At 34.8% G+C, this 23,415-nt stretch overlaps 2 protein-coding genes across 25 annotated transcripts in view; one reads left to right on the plus strand and one right to left on the minus strand.

The window, feature by feature from the left end:
* Positions 1 to 11,691, plus strand: part of LOC124642949 (protein enabled) — a 113,686-nt gene extending 101,995 nt beyond the window's left edge. For all 5 annotated transcript variants that reach the window (XM_047181749.1, XM_047181748.1, XM_047181747.1 and 2 more), the window contains 4 exons: positions 841 to 943; positions 1,823 to 1,914; positions 2,414 to 2,534; positions 3,228 to 11,691. In XM_047181749.1, the coding sequence (XP_047037705.1) occupies positions 841 to 943; positions 1,823 to 1,914; positions 2,414 to 2,534; positions 3,228 to 3,256 (345 nt within the window). In that variant the 3' untranslated portion in view covers positions 3,257 to 11,691. The remainder of the gene's footprint in view (positions 1 to 840; positions 944 to 1,822; positions 1,915 to 2,413; positions 2,535 to 3,227) is intronic.
* Positions 11,692 to 16,129: 4,438 nt separating this feature from the next.
* LOC124642962 (phospholipid transfer protein C2CD2L) overlaps positions 16,130 to 23,415 on the minus strand; it is an 87,565-nt gene continuing 80,279 nt past the window's right edge. For 6 of the 20 annotated variants that reach the window (XM_047181776.1, XM_047181777.1, XM_047181775.1 and 3 more), the window contains 4 exons: positions 23,304 to 23,391; positions 21,751 to 21,963; positions 21,079 to 21,231; positions 16,130 to 17,821 (listed from right to left, as the gene is read on the minus strand). In XM_047181776.1, the coding sequence (XP_047037732.1) occupies positions 17,773 to 17,821; positions 21,079 to 21,231; positions 21,751 to 21,963; positions 23,304 to 23,391 (503 nt within the window). In that variant the 3' untranslated portion in view covers positions 16,130 to 17,772. Of the gene's footprint in view, positions 17,822 to 17,954; positions 18,008 to 18,420; positions 18,546 to 21,078; positions 21,232 to 21,750; positions 21,964 to 23,303; positions 23,392 to 23,415 lie in introns of all 20 variants that reach the window. The other 14 variants (XR_006985848.1, XR_006985847.1, XM_047181785.1 and 11 more) reach the window with 11 other exon arrangements.

Genomic DNA, 23,415 nt, shown 5'->3' on the forward strand with positions numbered 1-23,415 from the left:
TCGTTGCGTATGCTTTGTGCTAGCGTTTGTGTGAGGGCACAGCACAGTTTTGAGGCCAGTAACACACGCGCCGAGTTTGAAAACGCGTAGGTGACATTGACGAATTTCCGAAAAAAAATTAAAATCAAAAATTTTCGTACCAATTTTTTTGTTGATTTGAGTTGAGAATCATTAGTATAATTACGTCATTGACTATGGCACGGATGCAAATCAACAACTTGTATACACAACTACACACCATGCACATACAACTACATATAGAACCCTCCATCATGCACCCAAATGTATTACTAAATAAAACTTGTACACACAACTATACACTGTGCACACAACTATATGCTATACACGGAACTATACATCATGCTTCCAAGTAAATAACTAAATAAAACCTTTGCACACAACTACATGCTGTATAAACTACATACTCTTCTACACTATACTCTGAGGTAGCTGTACACATAATATATACACGTTAAGGTAACTATACAATATGGATATAAGTCTACATTATCAATACAACTATATATCATGTACGCAACTGTAAAACCTACAAAAATCAAAATTCCTTTATTCAAAGTAGGCTGCAAAAAAATACTTTTCCAACGTCAGAAATCTACAAAAGACAACCCCCGAAACGCCCACCATTTACCACTTCAAATGTGTTATTACTGTTATACACACAACTATACAGTGTATACACAGCTACACGCTATACACACGAATATGCACTTTACTAAACAATTAGCGTAACTGTTCTTGAAAGTTAGATTTTAACTATTATTTTTTGATTCATGCAAAATTTTCAATTTACAATACAATATATTAACCCTTTGTCCACAGGAGTCATCAACAGACAACTCAGTGAACTCGACGCCGATGAAGACATGGGAGCGATCGGCGACGCTGCCGCACCGACTGCCCGCCGCATGTAATGGCAATGCTTGTGAGTCGCGACGCTTTCTCTTATGTTGCAAAATACGTTTTTATTTTTTTATTTGGATTTCCAACAAGAAATACACATTACAGACAGGTTTTAGGAACAAATATTAACTTTTCTTGTGTTTCCTTAATTATAGGAAATCACAGCATGCATTAAATTATAATTATACAAAAAACAATATGAAATTATTTAAAGACTTTGCAAAAATCAAATAAAATTAGCATTATTGTAACAGACAAATTAAAATAAATTAAAACAAAACAATACAATGAAATAAAATAAAAAATATTCTAAACACGACAGTTAAAATAAATTCAAATTTTATGCCATTGTGTTGGAGTTGAAATTGAAGTGCTGAAAATTTAAACTGATGTGTAGTGTTGGGTGATAAGGTAAAATGTACTTTGTGGGATTGTGTTAGGGTTGAGATTGAGAGTGTTCTGTCTTTGTTGAACGAACGGAGAAATTAAGGAAGAAGCAATAAAATATCGTTATGTAAACATCTCGTTTCCGCCCACTCAGTAGTTTCCCTAAGCAGAACATTTCTATTGGTCGTTTTAAAACTTTGACGCAATAGAGGATATAAGATATTTTTGGATATTGAATTTTATTGTAACGTGTTAGGGTGTAGTTTACTGGCAGAATAAAGCATTTGCTCTGCTACGGTCTGTGATTGAGTTAGGACACTGTGATATTTCACTAAAATATACCTCAACGCCCAACATTGTACATAAGTCTTATTTTTTAAGTTACAGCCTTTATTTTACTATTTATAATTTTATAGCAGATTCGTATCAGCTGAACTTGCTATCCGCAAAAACTTGTACACATACAAAACTGTACTCTAAAACCATACTAATAAGTATGAAAATGGTTTTTCAGCAAATTCTGAAACAATAGCACAACAACAACCACAGTCTCCGCGCTCCGTTCGCAAAAGATTCGGCTCGGCTAGTGAAGAGACTATACTTAAGGTAAGCAGGGCTTTATTATCTGCCTAGCCATTTTTGTGGTTGGGATTGACTTCTGGAGTAACTGAATGCAGTTGAGTACCACTGTGCCACAAAAAGTGATTGTCTGTCTGACCTTCTCAGTCTAGTTATACGGGAGATACCTGTTGGTAAGACTAGTTGTCAAATATTCTGGCTTCTGACTGCCCGTAACGACTGTAAAAGATTTTAACTGATAGCCGGGATCAAATTAACATGCCTTCGTGATAAGGTATCCATCCACGGACCAACCGCGTCATGTGCTGCTGTTATTTACCATGTTGTCTCTCGCCGGTGGTGTCGGATTACGGTCCCAACGAACATGAAGGAAAGAAAGTGTACCTGTGTCTGTGTGCACTATATCCTGCGCAGCTGGTTCTGTTCTTCTTACATGAGAACAGCCACCCCTGCCGACAATCTACTACGGTACGATGCTACGATATAATTATTTTCTTTATTTATTACAAAATATAAATAATTGCAGCAAGTGAACGGCGGCAACGAGGGTGGCTGTGTGTCGGCCGCCGAGTGGGACGCCTTCAAGCAGGAGATGATGCGCGAGATGCGACACCAGCTCAACCAGATTAAGAAGGAGATCCTCGACGGTATGTGACCTTTATTTATTAGCTTCTGCCAGCTTTTTCACCAGCCTATTCGAACTTTTTTTTCTTCATTTTTACACACTTAGCTATTATAGTTCGGCCATTCAGAGAATGCGTTCCTGACACGTCGCGATTGAACTGACGACGTAACTTTGCAATGGCGTTGCAGTTACGATAAAAATATTTTTGCTGGTTGTTTACCGTTTTAACAATTGAGGAGCATTAAAACAACATTATTATATCAATAATCAATGAATGTTATTACGTCGTCAGTTCAATCGCGACGTGTCAGGAACGCATTCTCTGAATGGCCGAACTATATTACAGGGTTTAAAAATTAATTTATAATATTTATCTTCTTCACGTACCTGCATAAAGAAGTCCACAGCCTCTCTTGATAAATGGGTTATCTGAAACTGGAAGATTTTTTGTAGTCGGACCAGTATCTCTTCAGCTTAATTAATAAATTATTAGTGTAGATTGATACAGGTAGCCAGTCTCTATTACTTACAGTATCTTTTTAAATACACATATTAGTGAAACTTTTATTAAATTATTTGTCCAAATAAACCTGAATATCCCTTTAAAAACTTCTATAAAGATATTTGAAAATTTATTCTTCTCTTAAAATGTCTTCGTCGTCCTCCAATGTCCTGCATTTTCTAGTTTTTGACAAATAATTTCATTACATTTCAGCTATGAAAGCGGAGTTCGCGCGCAGGTAAGGTCGCAGGTCGCGCCGAGTGTAACTAGTCCCCGTCGCCGAATGAACACATATTTTATTGTCTACTATACATTCAGCTGTCTAATGTACTCAGCACTGGGCAATATTGCTCACTACTATACATTCACTGTACCCAAGGCTGGGCAATATTGCTCACAACTATACATTCAGATGTCTTATGTTCTCAATGCTGGGCAATATTGCTCACAACTATACATACAGGTACCTTATGTACTCAATGCTGTGCAATATTGCCTACTACTATACGTTCAGGTATCTTATGTACTCAATGCTGTGCAATATTGCCCACTACTATACGTTCAGGTATCTTATGTACTCAACCCTGGGCGATATTGTCCACAACTATACATGTTACTATACATTTAGCTAATCTTATGTACCCAGCGCTGGGCAATATTACCCATGAAGCTGTAATCACCGCCCGACTACTGGGCAATGTGCTAACTTTGGATTTTTTACATTATGTATTTTATGTTTTTTCTAGGCAATGTTTATTGTAATTTTAAAACATTTTAATATTGCTGTCGCTTTACTTCCATGAGAAAGACAGTGATTTTAAGATCTATTTCCGTCTTTTATAATCCGGTATGTAAGAGATAGCAATATTTTATTTGTTGTTAATGATAATTGGAACTGTTATTTTACTATGATAGGCCTATTCGACCATCGTACTAATAATACATATAAATAAATGTTCTACAATCACTATGAAATATGAGTTATATCGTTTCTAAATCGATTTACTATAATCGATTTTTTATCGATTTCAATTAATATTAAAATAAAATTATAATATGGGAAATGCTGTATGCACAATATACCTTAGTAATTCGACTGTCGCGATATTGATTCAAAACTGTCAATTGATGACCACAGCAGTAGATTTTTTCTCTTGTAAGAAAATAATAGATCTGGAAAGTTATGTTTTTACACACAAACGTTAGTGTTTTTGTCACAGTAGCAAACCGGTAAATAAACAAATGGATTGTTTTTCCACGTAGTGAATAGAATATTGAAAGTTTTTAATCAATATTGTTAACTTTATTAAATATGACCTATAAATTATGAAGACTTTTTCGCGAAAGGCCTGATTTTTTTGACATTTATACTATTTTAATTTACCTTTTTGACATTCTTTTTTTAATATTCTTTATGAATTCTTAGGTACATAAAGACTTTTTTCTTTGCTAATTAGTTATAAATCTATTTTATGGGGGATTATTAAAAATAAAATATATGTTCATCAATGTAGGCGCGGTTTTATGTGATCAAATGACGTATTACGTAATTTAGGGTTGCCCGCATAGGGTCAGTGTGGACATGTTGAAAAAACAACGATAACGTGGCAACACCATATTCAATGTTGCCAGTTATAAATCGGTCTATGTAAAAAACAATCGAGTTGGTATCGATTCGTAATGAACGCACGAATAAAACGAAACGTAAAGTTGTGTTTTTTTAATTTTATACTTAAATAAAATATTTATTCGGATACGTATTATGTACGTAGTGATAAGCTATTGAATGTATTGCAAGTCATGTTTTGAATTTTACTTTTTGGAAGAAAAGCTTGAAAAATTAATCAAAAACTAAATAAATATATTGTACAATGAAAACAATCAGAAGTACAGTGATTCGTCAATTTTGTTACTAACATGAAAATGTTACATTCTATTAACATTTTAAGTCATTTTGAAAAAATCCAAAATAAAATTCAAAACGTATGCAGTTTTTAAATAAAATATAAAAATATATAATTGTAATATCCATTTAGCGTCAAGTTAATTAGTATTATACTATATTTATTGTCTCATAAGCGTTCGAACACGCGATGTTTAGATTAGGACATATATACATACTACGCTATATATAAACTATATAATAAACGTAACTACAACTGAATTAGGTAATGAGCAGTCAAAGAAATCGACTAATAATCGTTTACATATAATCGACTAATTTATTTTTATAGATAAGTACATCACTAGAGTAATTTTAAAAATAACGTGGATTTCTTTCTCGTGTATCTATGATTTATATATTGCTTAGTTTTTTTTACAAATATAACGCAAATAATGTTGTTCAAAGCAATTTACTTATTCGAACAACAATAAAATTTGAAAATTAACCTAGTCTCTAGAAAACTGACAATCGGGCTGCGCCCATTCCATTTACTAAGAAAACAAAACTAAACTCCGGACATATAAATTTGTAATAAATAACAATATTATTAAAAACACATTTGCTGACATTTCCTTAAAGATGACAAAAAATTGCTAATCTTACTTTAAAAAAAAAATAGAAATAGTATTTCTGTAAATAAATAATTATATACTAATCTTGTGACATTCATAGAAATTTTAATTAATACATAAGGTATTTTTAACTGACAGTTAAAACAATGGTTAAATGAATAACCCACAATATTCAATAAAAAAAAACCATTTCGTAACTGTATCTAACATAACTAAAAAACTGAATTTTAAAAAATAACTGTTCATTACCTAACCTTAACCGTGTTATTATACTTTAACCGTAGTTTTCCGGGACACCCTTAACTCTCCATTAGAACGTCTTCCATAAAAATGTAGGTTTTTAATCCCATACTCATATTTTTGTAGTGGCAACACTAAACGCTTCCAGATTTTATCAACAGTTTGCCTTTAAATTTGACGGCTGACAACATTAGCTAATTGATTTACACGGAAAATAACCTAACAACATTAATATGCTTTATTTTTCTCGTGCTTTACGCTAACTTTACTTCTTTAATTTTAATACAAAACTTCACTTATTGAATACAAAAACATAGTCCAATCTTTTTTATATTTTTTGTTGCCTTACAACTCGACTGGTTTTATGCCTAATTGCTTCCATTTTTGCCACATATACATTCATACACGGCTGAAACTTTTCTAAAACATTCCTAAAGACAGTATGAAATCGTTTTTCAATTTTTTTTACTTTAAGCTTCGACTGATCTATTTTCATTCCGAAAACTAAAAGACAGGATTGTTAACGCCGAAATTCTACCACGTATGTTTTTTTTTATTATACTTGACATTGTTTTAAGAAGATCAAACCCAGAGACAATATCTACTGGGGCTGAGGAATTCTTCAAGGATTACCGCAGTCCTGGTACAAAAAGGGCCCCAGAAGGAACATGGTGGGTTTTAGTCAGTAAGAGTCTGACACTCCCTCACGCTGCTAAACCACAGTGGGAGGGGTCATTTCATGACATCCCAGCTTCAAAAAATAAAATAACGTAGCTTTTAAAATGGCGGATATTTTGTTTATAACTCCAAATAGCAATTCATCATTACATTTTCACTCATCGTCATCAAAACTTTACTCCAGGCACTGGCCCCAAAATTCCAAGCCAACGTTGGCTCAATAGTTGATACGGTCGACTCGAATATTTTCGTCGATCTCAGACTAGGGCTCGTTTGGCCAACAACAACAACGTAAGGTTCTTTAATCATCATTGTCGTCTTCATATTGAAGTTTTGAGGTCATTAAGCTAGTTTCAAAGTAGTAGTAGAGCCCTTGTGCAAGGCTCGCCCGGGGAAGTACTACCACCACATCTATTTCTTCCTCCCATGAGGTTGAAGGGTGTGGGTGCCGGTGATATGTCACGCACACGAGACAGACCACCTTTTGTCTCCAAGGTGGACAACATCAGCCAACATCATGATGTTCCCGTCTATCATTGTCATCTTCCACCAGATAGACGTCAATTCCTGCCGTGCTACTAACATAACGGCTTTGTACTGTGATAATAGTTAGTATTATCATTTCAAAGTCCATCTCCGTCATAAGAGCTCAAACACAATAATCATCATCATTTTTAGAGTAGAATCATCGTCATTTTTAGAATAGAATCATCATCACTTTTAGAATAGAATCATCATCATTTTTAGAATAGAATCATCATCATTTTTAGAATAGAATCATCCTCATTATTAGAGTAGAAATCATCATCATTTTAGATTAGTATCATAACCGTATCACACGATCTTTTCCATGTTGGATTCAGTTTCCAGTCTAACCGGATGCAGCTGGGTACCGGAGCGACAGCCCACCTAGTCCACTCAATACAGGTACCCGAACAACCCCGATTTGGCTGTTTGCTGTCTAATCACAGGAATACCATCAAACAGGCACAGGTATTAGGGTTTAGATATCAAAATAGCAGTCGCACAGTCATTCACTAGAAGTAGAATCGCCATTTTCATCGACAGAAGGTCTTCACTAGGATTAGTTTTTGCTTTTCAAGAACTGGTAGAGGAATAATTGGCGAATTTTTCGGACGTGGGACTACTGAGCTGGCTCCAGCGTGAAATGCGTAAGGCATCCTCACCTGAGATGCTTCGACCATTTCATGAGCTCGATTCTCACGTTATTTAACAATTATGTTCTGACAGTCATAATCCATGAAGGGTCTGGATTTAGCCTCGGGACATAATTTTCTAAACCTCCGTCCGCTGGCTTGTCCTTCAAGCTCCAGCATCCAGCAGAACATCGCTGCTGCAGTTTGCAATATATTCCCCAGTTCACAAGCACTTGGGTGGTATTATCACCCCACCCGTCCGTGGGGGGACGGAACAGAATACACTCTCCCCCCCGCCACCGGGAAAGCGAATCGTAAGAGGCGATGAACCCGGCCTAGGTGGTAGGAGCTTGGACGAGCTACTTTGTGCAAAGCACCGCGCCCAAGCCCCGACTGGGTAGACACCACCCTCTTACTTAAGTCTGTGAATCTTGTTCACTGAAAGTAAGAGAACGGACTGCCTCGATTACGTTGAACGGTGTTTGTTTTGTTGGACGACCTTTGTCAGCGCAGCGGGGCTTTCTCAGCGTAACTCCGCCAGGTTGTTGATGTGTTAGACAAACACCGTTCATGTCTTCGAGGATCGTGACCGTTACCAGATTATTTTTTTTACCGTCACCCGTTTCTAGGCTAGGCTTTGATTCGTTTTAATTACTTTGCTGATTAGCAGTTTTCTGTGTCCTTCGGTCAAACCCTATGCCGTTAGGGCTTTGGTGTTTCATTTATTTGGCTAAAGGACTGGTGTCATACAGTCTATACTGGTCTTTTGGCGAACCCCGGCAGGCCATCCGGCTGACGTCGCCACGTCTGATGGCGTCTAACATTAGCCAGCTGGCTTGTGCAGTCTCGTGGGCCTCCGCCCTCCGGCGGTGGGACGACCCGACCCTCGACCCAGCACGGGGCCCAAGAGACGTGGGCAACATTTTAGTTTGGCATCATTAGGCTAAGAAAGGCATCAACAAAAGGTATCTCGGAGAAATTAATACATCATCAGTAGACCCACTCAGTAACGATTTCTTGCACACGCCTAGGCTCCTGCAAATCGGTACTGCGTTGCTGTAGAATGTTCCTCTGTATATATTTCCCGTAGATGTGTCGATGGCGACGTTATCGAGTTCCCACTTTCCTTGGTAGCGTCGCCTCGACACTTAGGTCCCCGTCTGCGCGAGGCTTGCATACGAGCGGGCTAGCCGCTCTCGAGTCCTCGCAGTGTCTCTGTGGCACACACTCTGGGTTTGATCTTCTTTTATTTTTATCCGGACGTTATACTATCAATATGTTTGCTATATATTCAGTTTCCAAATTATACGCGACCCCTTTCTGTGAAAGCGGTCGATTGGTCATTTAATATTGAGTTCTTTATGAAAATTTCCACCATACTTAAGTTCTCTTTCCGACTCTTGGGATAATTTAAGACCTCAGGGTGTCCTTTGTTTTAAATTTCATTGTCAATTTATCGTGCTGTAGAGGGATTTCAAAGGACATAAATGCACTCAAGCAAGTCCTCGTCGCAATTGCATTATTATTTCCGTACGTGAATAATTTTGATGTTGGCAACATTTTAGATTATCGGTTATATTTATTACTATACTAGGGCATTGTACCCGTGTCCATAACTGTAAGTTTTCAAGTAACCATCTAGTATTACGATAATCTTATAAAGTCACAGTCTATTCGCGAAAACAGTGTGGAAATTCTTCTAAGCTGAGACTTAATGAAAACTGCGTGCCGTAATAATACGCTTTTAGAAAGATTGATACACTGTTTAACTAAACTGTGACATTGACGCACTTTATTTTTACACGTTAATGTGACGGCATTCGTGCTAACTGGGCTATGGTGACGTATTATCTTGTAAAATTAAAACTGCGTCTAAATGTCGTTTTATGAGTTTCATGATTTTTCGCAGAGCCACTTAAAGTCCAAAAAGTTATATTCAGTTCATGGCAATATTGGTCAACCAAGCTTAGATAGATTCCCAAAGATAAAAAAATGTTTTAAGACAATGCGAGGCTTAGCCGAGTCTACCAAATACATATGGTCTTACCGTAAAAAAGTGAAAAGGGCATACGTCATGTGTTTAAGAAAATTTTGTATGGGAACATTTTCTTGAACAATGGCCAACGCTTGTCTTACTTTTTTTGTAGCAAGACCAATAGTTTTTGAGAACCGATCTAGGCTTTAATAAAGTGGTAATACTGACTAATGTTGCCATATACAGCAGTAATGCTTTAGGACTCAAAGTGGAGATGCGTAAAATTTCTAGCTCATAAAACGGCAAAAATGTTGCCAACTTTCACCCCCTATGTCCTCCTTGATTTAAATTAAAATTTTCCTACTCTCCTATCCATTTGATTTGATGACTTTGTTATGTGTGCAAAAAATAAAAACTTGGAATTTTTATCTTTTGACATATGATAGAGTTGGTCAAATTAAATGGCTGAAAGTTTGTAGCCAAGTTACTACTGTTATTGAGGATTTTGCACCTATCTACGTTTTGTAGTAATGTTATGCTTTCGCACCAAAACCCTCAAAAACAGTAGAGCCATTGGCTCAAATATACCGTTTGACATTTACTAAATTGACAGTTAAAGGAAAACATTGTTTTTACTTTTTTATTCTGTGCCCACAATCGGCCTATTTGTAAGAAACTATTCACACTTGACAACACTACATTTACTATTACAACGGACAGACAGTTTTTGAATGTTTACGTAGGTATAAAATCCTCTTTTGGGATTTCTTATTCAATAAGAAAGTTCGCTTTTGCGTACACGCAGTCGCCACACAGGAACCTGAGAAAATACATGTATAAAGAACCCCCTTTTAATAAATAGTAGATAAATAACTTATGTAAAAAGTCTCTTCACGTTAACATTCGAGATTATGACTATGTCCAACCTCCATATAGATATGAGTGAAAAAAACAGCTCAAATCATGTACCCTTTTTGAAAATTCCACTCCTTTTAGTTAACGACTGAAAAAGCATTTATAATCGAGAAATATATAATTTAATTTTTGTCGCTGAAAATATAATGATACCCTATATAGAACGTACATAAAAAAATGTAGTGATATATTATTGTATAAGTAAGGCTAAGTATTAAAATGTTAAAAACTAAACTAACCAAATTTTAGTTGGTTTACTAATTTAATTATTATTGGTCTCAGTTATGTCAAAGATAGAAAAGAATGTATGCCATGAAGGGAGAAATGCTGAAATGTTGAATAGTGCGTTGACTCTATATAATTTTGTTATTATTTCAGAGTACTCGCGGTTATTTGAAATATGTAACAGTTCTGTAAGGACTGCCGAGGTTTTAGTCGATTTTCTCATTTAAAATATATAAATGAAGTGCCACAAATATGTAATTCCGTAGTCTAATTGATCACAAACATATGATCACTTACTATTGATAAAAAAATTGAAATACGAATACTAGTGATGGACTAAATGCTAGAAAATCGACTAAATAGACAATTATCCAGTATTTTTGTTTATAACGACTTAAATTCATATTTTTGTTAGTATTTTTTGTGGTGCATTAATAAATGTAAGATGATTAATGTAAGGTGTGAAAAATAATCTAGAGAATGCAACATATCAGTGATGACAACATTGTAATCAATATTGCCATATAATAAAAAATAAATTAATGTATTTGTGGGTTTAAATTGTGCCCAAAGATCTCCTTTACCTTTTTTCTAAATCAAAATTAATTTGCAATCTAAATAAATGAACACTCTTTGACTGAATAGGTTTACTTTCACTAAGGTATTGCGAAAGAGAAAAAAAGACATGATTAGATAAAGGCCTAGGCACCGTAGTTTGGTAAAAATACTATAAGAAAAGAGGTTTTTTCAACAATCAGTTTCTTATTCTCGAGATATATTTTTCACACTTTGCACGATGTTTATTGAATGGAATTTTTGTGTAATTTATTGCGAGACAGTCTCTCATATATCGTATATATTGTCGCTAGTGTAGGTTACCATAACGTGTAGTAATGTATCTATGTGTAATTCCAAGTCACATTGTGTAAATAGAATTTTTGGTAACGAATTATATTTTTTTGTGATCGTATTTTTTTTTCTTTTTATTTTTTTATCCTTTTTTTCTACTTTTTAGGCGATGTTTATCGGTTCGGATATATTAATCGATATTATAACGGGAGTATGATAGGCCTGATATTGGTATTGTTAAATATTGTTTATCGGCACATGCTCATCATAAGGTGCTGTGTTAAAATGGTAGATCTATGTTCAGTCGTCTATTTATTTGTTTGTACCCTCCTGTCACTGCCAACTCAAAAACCGCCCTTAAGAATCACGGACTAAGCCTAATTTTTGCAAACAACTGAAGCGTATGTTTCTATACTTTAGCCGAACTTTTTTCATAGTTCATAGTTTTGCACTTTTTGATAAAGTTTTTTTTTTTCTAACTGTACCTTTATAAACTTAGAGAATGTAACTTTAAGAGTACGTTAACGTCGATTATAATATGTGGTATATAAAGGTATGTTAAGTAAATAATTAAGGATGGAACGATGGTACTGCGCAAGGAGTTAGCTTGTTGTTAATGTACATAAACGCTGGCGTAAATAAACGGATAAACCAATTATTTTGAGCGTTTTATTGCTTGTTTATACATGCTTTTTGTATTAACTACCTTTTTTTTTTCCGACGTCAAAAATCATCAAATCAACGTCAAAAATCAAGAACAACCCGCAGCCCCGGCAGGCCTTGGCCCTGCTGGGCCCCGCTGGGGTTGCTGACATCTCTTTGAGGAGCGCGTGGAACAACGCGCGCCGTCGACACGGGTCTGTCGTCTAAGTAGACAGAGGGACGATGAGCCACCCGAACTCACCGCCCACAGACCCACGCCTACGGTGGCCGGGAGTCATCTCGCGACACCCGGCGCCCATTTTATTAACTACCTCAAAAATTATTAAATTACCCCTCCCGCTGTGGGTTAGCAGCGACGAGGTAGTGTCAGACTCTTGCTGACTAAAAACCGTCGTGTTCCGTCGTAGGCCTTTTATGTACCAGGCCGCGGTAACTCTTTCGAATCCCGCAGCCCCGGCAGGCCTTGGCACTGCTGGGCTCCGCTAAGTTTATACAGCCATATTAAATGATTTGAGCACATCGGATCAAGTCAACTTATGATGAAAGTAGAATATATTAAAGGTAAGTATCGTAGAATAAACTAATATAGGGACACCTTTGCCTGCCTCGTTGGTCTAGTGGTCGCAAGCGCGGCTGCTGTTCTCGAGGTCTTGGGTTCGATTCCCGGGTCGGGCCGAAATCGCTTTGTGGGTTTTCTTACGCTTTCACAAAGCATACCATAGTCTGGAAATTGGTGATTGATTCACCCGTGCATCGGAGAGCACGTAAATGTCGGTCCTGCGCTTGATCTCTTTCCGGTCGTGTCGGATTGCCTTCCCATCCGGTTATGAGAGTGAAGGAATAGGGAGTGCACCTGTGTCTGCGCAACGTGCACTAAAATATGTCCTGCGCAGCTGGCTGATCTCCTTAAGTGGGAACAGCCGCCGTGGCCGAAATCGGCCGTGGACGCCATTATAGGGACACCGAAACAGTCATTCATAAATCACTTTTTTTTTCTTTTTTTATCAGGGACAAAAAACAGTTACATGTTATAATAGTACAATACAATTATCTTAAAAAAAAATGGTAAAATTGTATAAAAAGAAAGAGAACAGAAGTGTGTGAATATACAGTACTTTTACTTAAGTTTACGGAAAGAAGAAGAAAAATCGCTACTGTTTACTGTAAGATAAGTTGTCTAGGAGTTCAATGGTCATTACTTTAAATTTTTGATGGGAAAGTGAAAAGATGTGTATGTCCATAAAATGTGTGTTATAGGTTTCCACTAACCGACGGAGAGGAACTCGTGTCCCGGCATTAGTTTTACGCATGTCTGTCGGCGGAGAACAGTTCTAGGTGTTATAAAACATAATTTATTAGTAATATCCATACAATCAAACTTATTGTTGCACAGGCCGTGCAACATCATGACATCAAGAAGTAATCGTCTAGATTCTAGACTCAGAATATTGCATCTTTTCAATAACTGCTCATGGGGAGCTTTTGAATGCTCGCATTTATAACTCATTGCACGCAAAACTTTTTCTGCACCATTTCAAGGCGATCTGAATATTTATTGTAGAATGGATTCCATACTTGGATAGCGTATTCCAGTTGAGATCGTATCAAAGTTTTATACAATAACAAAAATGTAGTGGATCGCACAAAGTCACCCGAGGATCTCATGACGAAGCCATACATCTGAAAGGCCTTATTTATAACTAGTTTCTGCCAGCGGTTTCACCCGCATCCCGTGGAAACCTCTGCACGAACCCGGATAAAAAGTAGCCTATAGCCTTTCTCGATAAATGGGCTATCTAACACCGAAAGAATTGTTCAAATCGGACCAGTAGTTGCGGAGATTAGCGCATTCAAACAAACAAACAAACTCTTCAGCTTTATAATATTAGTATAGATATTGTCAATGTATAGTATGTACTTTCTAAGTATATCTTAGACTCCATTGACTGTGTTTCGGATGGCACGTTAAACTGTAGGTCCCGGCTGTCATTGAACATCCTTGGCAGTCGTTACGGGTAGTCAGAAGCCAGTAAGTCTGACACCAGTCTAACCCAGGGGTATCGGGTTGCCCGGGTAACTGGGTTGAGGAGGTCAGATAGGCAGTCGCTTCTTGTAAAGCACTGGTACTCAGCTGAATCCGGTTAGACTGGAAGCCGACCCCAACATGATTGGGAAAAGGCTCGGAGGATGAGGATGATATTGTCAATGTGAACGTCAGTGTTTAGGCCTTATTAGGAGGACGCATTGGAAATTTTGGCGCCAATGATCACAATTTTTCTCAGTAAATACAAAACGGATCAAAATACAACTTGATTACCTGAAAGTTCATGATACAAACCTTATTTTGTTAGTTTTCAAAACATGATAAGGTAACTTTTTTAACAGAGAAAAATATATCAAACATACCTCTTTTTAAAAAGAGATTCACATATTATGGGCAAACGGGACCGATTTAAGCCTCTTAACTTTTTTCCTAGTTGAGTATATACATACTCTTTAAAATTGTAGAAGGAATTTTTATCAAATTATAATTTCTAAATAATAAAATTACGAAACCATTTTGTCGCTAACGACAAAATGGTAGTAATGGTTAGTTATAAGCTAGCGCGCGTATTGTAATCCTCGCCCCGCTCAGACGCTCCGTCTCCCCTCTTGGCCCCTTAGGTGCTCGTGCCGGTTATGGAATTATTGTTTACCAATTCGTCGCCTTAAAGTAGCTTTTACGCACAGACAAGAATGAAAACCCATGGAGGAGAGGTACCAAGGCCGATGGAATCAGCAAAATATAATGGCTGACTACTGCTGGGGGATGCTACGTGATTGTTCGGCTACACTGCATCCACGAAAATCGCTTAAAAGCACGTAGGAAAAAAAGGAAAGAATATTTATAGTGTTGCCAATGCATACCTAATACAAGACCACTAAGTAGATCGCAGCACCATTATTTTCACTTTTTATTCTTTGATTGAAATAATATCAGTACTAAATTTCAGCCCTCTAGTGCTAACGGTCACTGAGATTAAGCGAGGACGGACGGACATGACGAAACTATAAGGCCCGCTATTCACGAACTGGTGGAGCAGTTAGCCAGTTATCGACATACACGGACCGCTCTGGCAGTCAGGAGTCATAACTGCTCGAGCAGTTGATTCAGCAGCTCGAGTGAGAGCGCCGGGGCCCGATTCTCCTAAGTTAATAATGTCAAAATCGAGTAGAAATCGAATCGCAATAGCAGTTTTAACCCTATCGGGCATTCTGCTACTAATAAAAGACCAATCGCATTCGATTGACATTTGATTGGTGTGCGATTGGTCTGCTATTTTGGTGATTTTGGTCCATACGGTAGTTTGCTGTACAATCATTTTGCAATCGTAAATCATTTGCAGACAAAATGATTCATTATTGAATGACAGAAAAGGATAAAAACGTTTATTTCAAAGAAAAAATAGCGGAATGCCACATACGGTCGAGTCGGGATCGGATCTCAGTCGAATCGAGTCGAACGTGAATCGTATGACGCTTAAGTAAAATTAGGAGAATCGCGGCCCTGTGGGCGAAGACGGCAATACCCCTTACTCTTGCTCACGCGCAGGGAGTCTCGTGTTATGCTCTCCTGCTATTTGCTAAGTTTGGGTATTTAGGGATTTTATTTTTAATAATTTTCCTAGCTAATGACTAGATGGGGCTGACCTAGGTACGTGAATGCAAGAAACGGAACGTTATATCTTATCAACGATATATAATTTTCATGTAGTATAACGAAACGTTTTATCATGTCAATCTTCTTTGCTCATTGCACTTCATTACATAACTGTATAACTGTGACTAACTGTCCGTGAAATAAGCTATTTGAATGCTAATACTTTGGAATAGATAACGTGAAATAAAACCATCCATTGAAAAAAGGCATTTTATTAAAAAAAGAGGAAAAATAAAATTACATAGAACACATAGCGCAACATTTATAAATAATAATAATAGTATATTTTATATGGATCCACATAAAACATTATGCGTTAACAATCTTAGTATACAAAGATACACTTATGGTTTGTCATGTATTAATTAATATGAACATTAATTTTAACTTAAAAAAATGTGCTACAAATATTATGTACTTGGCTCCGGAGAACACTAATCGACTAGGATTATAATATTAAAAATGTATATTTCGATATAACTTACAACTTGTAAAACGGTAAAAAAATTAGTCGATTATTAAATCATGTATTTAGGCACACTCTGGCAATAAAATCGACTAAACATCTCTAGCATTGTAATATGTGCAGTAAGTAATTAGTACCATACTTCTGATCCTATACCTAATTTATGTTTTAAGGAGGGAAACTAAGGCACAAAATATTTGTAGCAATACCTTTACAATTCAGTCACTCTAATGAACAAAAAATCAACAATACGCGTTCTTACATACGATTTAATCTAAATTATTACTGGAGATTGAGATTTTCGTATTCCTGAATGGTCCACGTCGCTTTATTGCGCTTGAACTACTGAGTGTAGCTTTAATTTGAAAATGTAGGCATGTCTTGGCTTAAAGTTAGGGAATAATCGATTCTGATTCGATTATGATTAGTCGAATAAAATGGATGTTATAATCGACTAAACTGAGCAGTTACATTATTGAATATGTTCAATATAGGGTATGTTCTCCAGTTATAATTTCAAAAACTACTAGGTGGTCACTGTCAATTTATGGCCAATTATTTATTTTCTAAGATAGTAAGGTATAAATTTGAAAGCTCAAAGCGCGTGTTTATTATTAAATATTAGACTTATTGCACATTCGACGATTACAGATCACATTTTGTGCGAAAAAGCACATTTATTAAAACTAAAAAATAAATATTTCGAGTTATACAATTTCATTTTTAATAAAAAAAACATTCAGTGTTTTCAACAACAAAATAAACAAAAAGATAATATGTAATGGTAACTATAATTCTTTTTTTAATATTGTCGTAACTTTGAAGAAATGAGGTAGAAAATTTTGTGTGAAATTCTTAATTTTTGGCTGACATTTATAATTATTATTATGTGGTAATGAAATCTAATATTTTGCTTCGAAATTGGCTTTGATGGTGGGCTCTAGCGATACCTAAACTAAGTCTAACAATTTACGCCAAGGGAACCTGATTTACTCAGACGGAAGCGGCGCAACACTTGCCAAACAGTCGGCCAACTTTTTGTATAAGCTATCATTAAATCTTAATCCACGTTTATATTCAACAGAGCAGTATATTGTGTCTTAATTCCATTACATCTGAATAAAACATTTTCCTACATAGACAAGCGGGTAACATTTTTAAAGATTTTAAATAGTCAGCGACGCTTAGAAATCCTACGATTTACTTAAAATCTAATTTTTAAACTTCATTTTTTCATATAAACATATGTAAAAAAGCCTATATATTGTATATGTCAGCTGGGTACATAGTGTTGTACTTAGTTTTTTTTTAATAATTTAAGTAGATTTTTAAAAACGATGCTTTGTGCATATCGCAAGCTTCTTTATGAACTATCACAACATCCTTATATTTTTGTCTGTGTACGGAGATGCGATGTAAGTCCTGTAAAAGAAAAAAAAAAGAATTAAAAAAATATATCAACAATTATGTGATTATTTACAGTTGAAGGTGATAAATTAGCTGAAGATGTGGCAGTTTTTAATGAATTATGTATCATGTATATAACGAAGTATACCTTTTTGTATATAAAATCCTTATCTGCGCACTTCAGCCAATGTAACACCTCTTCTGTAAAAAAATATATAATTCTGGCTAAAAATCTATGTGCCACATCGAAATTATTTACATAAAATGCCATGCAAACGACATCATAAATAAATATAGTCAAAAAATATATACATTGACATAAAGTATACACAGAATAAAGTAATCCTTTTGTCTTTTATTTGTATACTTGACAAAAAAAAACTATTATTTACGATATTTTCCTTCAGCGAAAAAGGTAAAATCAATATTAAAAATATTATTCTGAGTGTAGAGGAAACTAAACGTCATGCACACACACAAGCCGCTTAAAACGTGAGATAAAAAAACGTACTTTGTAAATTCAAAAAACAAAATATATGCAAAACTGAAAATACGATAACGCCATGCAAAACACACTAAAACGCAAAAATAATTAAATATTGACGACTACAAACTTCAATAGTTTTAAAGAACCTGAGTGAAAATTGCTTGTTTAAATTTTTTTTTGTATTTTTTTATAATTTTTTCTTGCAGTCTTCTCGCTTAGCTTGACTATTCACTTAACACAGGGAGCATGGATCTAGAAAAATATTATATTTATGTGTTAGTTTTTTGTATAAATAATATAAAATTATACATAAATATTTTTTAATGTTCATTTATGATCTACACTTCAACATATTTTTTTTGTTTTTTTTTTATTTCTATTTAATTATTATAAAAAAAAAAATAAAGTAGATCAAAAATAAATCATTAATATATTCAGGATTAATTAAATATATTTAATTTGTGATTGTGAATCCTAGTTTAAATTTACTTCGAATGATAACTAATATTTGAGATGATACAATATTTATTATGAAAGTGATAAATATATTTTATAAGCAAAGCGAGCTAAAGTGATTTTCATGAAAATCTATGAAAATATTGCACATGTATGTTAATATATTATCTAGTGCATATTTTTTATTTAAATACCTAAGAATGAATCCATATTTTTTTTAAAGTAGGTGCAACTTTTTGACCAATGAGATTTGTGAATATAAAAAATGGCGCGCTTTGTATTATAGCCAGCCTCAAAAATAATAAAAACAATTTTTCGGGACTTTGACATAAATTTTTTAAATTTTCTTTTTTATTTATTTTGCCAAAAATTTAAACTTTGCATTTTTATGTCAAAACCACGAAAAACTGAGCGAGTGAGAGCTATTATAAATATTGGTAAAATGATAAAACATAGGGAAATACCTTCCATTTCCAAAGCTATGGGAATGGGACCTTTGGCAGCGTTAAAAATAAAAATACATATAAGCAATACAGCATAGATGAAACCATAATACAAAAACTGACCAAAAATAAGTAAAAACACAGTTATTTTTAAAATAGCCCTTTTTTATTCAATATTTCAACTTTTAATGGGTTTAAATGCGGTTTAAATTTTCGGTCAGTTTTAAATGTCAATTATCTAAGTAGGTATTGCGTGTAGGTACCGTAAAATTCATATTTTAACTTTTATCAGAATTGGGTTATAATATAATTATTTTATCCATTTTATATATCTGATCATCATCATCATCTCCCGAGCCTTTTCCCAAATATATTGGTGTCGGCTTCCAGTCTAACCGAATGCGGCTGGGTACCATTTTATTTCTCTGATAAAAGCATAAAATATAACGATGTTTTGAATGCCACAAGCTCCTCTAATAAATAAATTTATTGGATAGGCGGCATTAGCAATGTTTTGCATAGTTTTAAATGTTATAAATTACAAAAACTAGTGTAACTACTGATGTTATGAAAGATTGTAAGGGAAAGTAGTGGTCGTTATTTTGAAAGGACTTGTAACATTTGAATCCTATTTGTGTAAAATACAGTGTAGTGTATTTATATTGGGTTAACACGTTTTTTTTTGTTTGAATAAAATAACAGAATAGTTATGTATATTTTACTAACATTTTAAGTTTTTTTTTTTATGTAAAACAGATGTGGAAATATGGGTAAAACTGAACACTGTTATTTTATTAAACATCAGGAAAACTAGCCGCTTGATTTAATTCAATATTAAATAGAATATCGGATCAATTAGCCAATGGATAATTTAATGTAATAAAAAATAATAATAGTGTTAACTAGCATCTTTTACAATTCACATGTCAATAAGTAATTGAATTTTCTATCCTAGCAATGTAATTTTTTTTTATTTCCCATATATGTTTCTAAAAGATGGCGTGCTGAAAATTCAAGCGTAGGTAATTGAAACAAGTCCTCTTTATTCGTTCTTTACACACCTTGAAACTTTACAGTTGGTCCTCGAACAGAATAGGAGGACTATAAAACATCAAAGTGTATTTAAATATATCGTAAATGTATAAGAAAACCCATAAAATATTAGTCAACCTGGGAAACTGCCAAAATGTACTGCACATGTATTTTAAAATAATTTTAAGTAGCATTCCCAGGTTAATTATATTTACTACTACTTGTTTTAAAATAGGTAGAACTACAATAAATATTTTAGAATGGGGTGGTTATTTAGAATTGGGTGTAAAAAATACCTCGAAAAAAGTTGCGTAAATAAAAATGGATTGACATAGAATTATAACCTACTTTAGAAAATGAAGGAGCAAGTTTGTTAACAAATATACCAATGTGTAGGATAAAGTATCATATTGTATTAAGTTTAAAGGTAATGTCTATCTACATGTTGTTACTTACCGCAATAATGTAGCAAATTATTACAATGATGTGTTGAATATGGCGCGTATTTTAGCGTTAGTGTGGCTAGTCAGTAATATTGTCTTAAATGGTAGAATTTGGATGAAAGAATGGTAGAATATAACCTTAATAATGTTGAAACATTATGGACAAAGACCTAATTAAATTGAAACAGGAATTGACATCTAGTTCATAAATAACAATACTATTATTTTTATACGTAAACTATCATCTAGATACTTTAAAAAAATGTGCAACGAAGATAGCTGCTTTCTAGATTTATCGAAGTAAGTTACCTACATTTTTTCACTTGGTTTAGACGTTTGTGTAACTACTGTCATTCTATGACGTGTCTTTTAGCGAAAAATTATATAAAACAGCATAAAATTCAAACTCACAGCTCCATATTGTGCACGGTGGACCGGGGGCAATTGGTTGCCACTTTGACGTGGCAATGCTTGTGGCACTTGAGCGTACAGTCGCGACACTCGTAGCCTTGCTTGCCGAGCCGCCGCGCTATAGTCTTAGTACACACTTCGCAAACTGTGCCACTGGAATATGAAAATAGAGGTGTTTCAGAAAATGGTCGTTTGGTTAGTATTTTTCTAAAATTTAGCTACTATGATAATTCTAATTCCTTTAATATATTTTGATGAATTTATCTCTTCAAGTTTAAGGTTCAATGTTGATTGAGAAATACAGTTATGTTTAAAATCTAAAGTGTAGGAGAAAACCGTTTAAATACATTTTACGCAGGCCTCTACTCTTAGTAGCCGTTCATTTTGGTATACTGAGGTATATAAATATACGGTTTTCTTAGAAATAAATCAACAAAAAATACGTAAAGTTGCAGAAGAGGTGGAAGGAGCCTTTAAAGTTGACCCTTTTGTAAAAGTTTGGGGCGTCCAATTCTGATGACATTTGGCACAATGATTCCTGGGGAAACAAACGTTGAAATGATTGAGTATCACTTCTTTTTATTGAGCTTTATTATGTATGGCATAATTCGCCTAGAATGGGACAGAACTATGGACATACTCCTGAAATATCCTAATACATATTTCACTCACCCACTAAGATGTTTAGCAATAAAAGTATGCTCATTATAGATATGAAGCTTAATGCCCTTCCGCCGCCATCTTGATCTCTGGGCGATGGTCAGCGGCACCAAGTAGTGCTTCTTGATACCAGCTTCTATGGTCTCCAGCACCAGGGTCGAAGCCTCGTGGATGAACGTCCTAGCTGATGCTGTGCTGAATCCGGACACTTCGCTAAGAGATGACCTTTGGGGTTTAATATTTTTTTTCCGAAGGTGAGGTAAGGAATGGGTGTCATGCAAAAATGTATGATAGTTTAAAATATAAAGCAAAACAATCCAAAAAAAAATGTGCATAAAAATATCAAAATGTAATAAATATAAAATCAAGCATTTTCATTCACGCATAAAATGGAAAAATGTTGATAATGTAAAAATAGTTTAGTATGAAAAACCAGTGTTACCAGATTGCAGAGTGCCATTACCCCCAGCGCATGTGAGTGTTGACAGATGGAAAAAAGAGAAAAATCTTTTATTAGTTTCAATGTTGCCATACTCTAAACTGTTTGATTATACTATTTTGTGGCAAGACATCATTATTTTAGTTGAAGCGGTGAAGTTAGTATCTAATAATATATAACTTTATATTTTTTGTTAAGAATTAGAAATAATGTAGTCTTGCCAAGCAACTACAATTCAAATTAGGATTTGCCCAAACAATTTCATTAGTTCGGGCATTGCCAATCAGTTATTTTTAAGCTATATCTAAAACTCAGTATCTACAAAATGCAAAGATTTTGTTGAAAATAGTAAAATATGTTGTTGGTATTTTCTACCATATAAGAGTTTTGTATATCAATGCACTTAAGTATTCGTTTTCGATGAAGGAAAATACAGCATATTTCATTTTGCCTTACACATAGACCCTCAGAACTCAAAGAAATAATTGATAATGTAACTTTTGATACATAAAATGTGTAAAGTCAATTTGAGAATATTATGAAAAATCTCCCTTTCCATATAGATTTTAAGCTTCCAACCACCAAGGAAAAAATGATGTATTGTAGTATAATAATGATGAATGAACACTTTAAACCTGATAATTAACAATACGGGGTGAAGAATGACACATAGCTTTTTAATTCCTATGATTAATGAAGAGATAGCGATTTACTAAACGGTATAGTACAATAAAACTTTTGGTAATCCCTCATAGCAGATCATTCAGCTTCTTTTGTCTATTCGACTAGCCTGAGCGGACACACTGCAAATTAAACAGTCGACCGACAGTTGGCCGAATGTTTATATTTTTTTAACAAATTCGTAAATCCAAAGTTTAGTTTTAAGTCGTTTTGATACCGGTCGCAAATACCTGATTGTTGTAATATGCGTACCAACCATCTCCATATTGGTTTATGAACCCAACAAATAGTCGGCCGACGAAAATTCAAATAAGTACTGGGTTTAGATTTTCAACTTAGTTCGAGATGATGATGGTCTATACCTAGTACTAAAACCCGGTAATTTCTTAGGAACATGTTTTATACTAAGACGATAAATGTTAAAATAAAGTAACGATGCTCGTACCTCCTGGAGGTGCGTGACTCGTCCCCGGACTGCGCGGGCGACGCGCCGGCGGAGTACACGTTCCTGTTGGGGATCGATAGCGCTTTCTCTGTTGGAACAAATATTTATTAAA

Source organism: Helicoverpa zea, chromosome 26 (assembly GCF_022581195.2).
Source record: "Helicoverpa zea isolate HzStark_Cry1AcR chromosome 26, ilHelZeax1.1, whole genome shotgun sequence".
Classification (NCBI taxonomy): domain Eukaryota; kingdom Metazoa; phylum Arthropoda; class Insecta; order Lepidoptera; family Noctuidae; genus Helicoverpa; species Helicoverpa zea.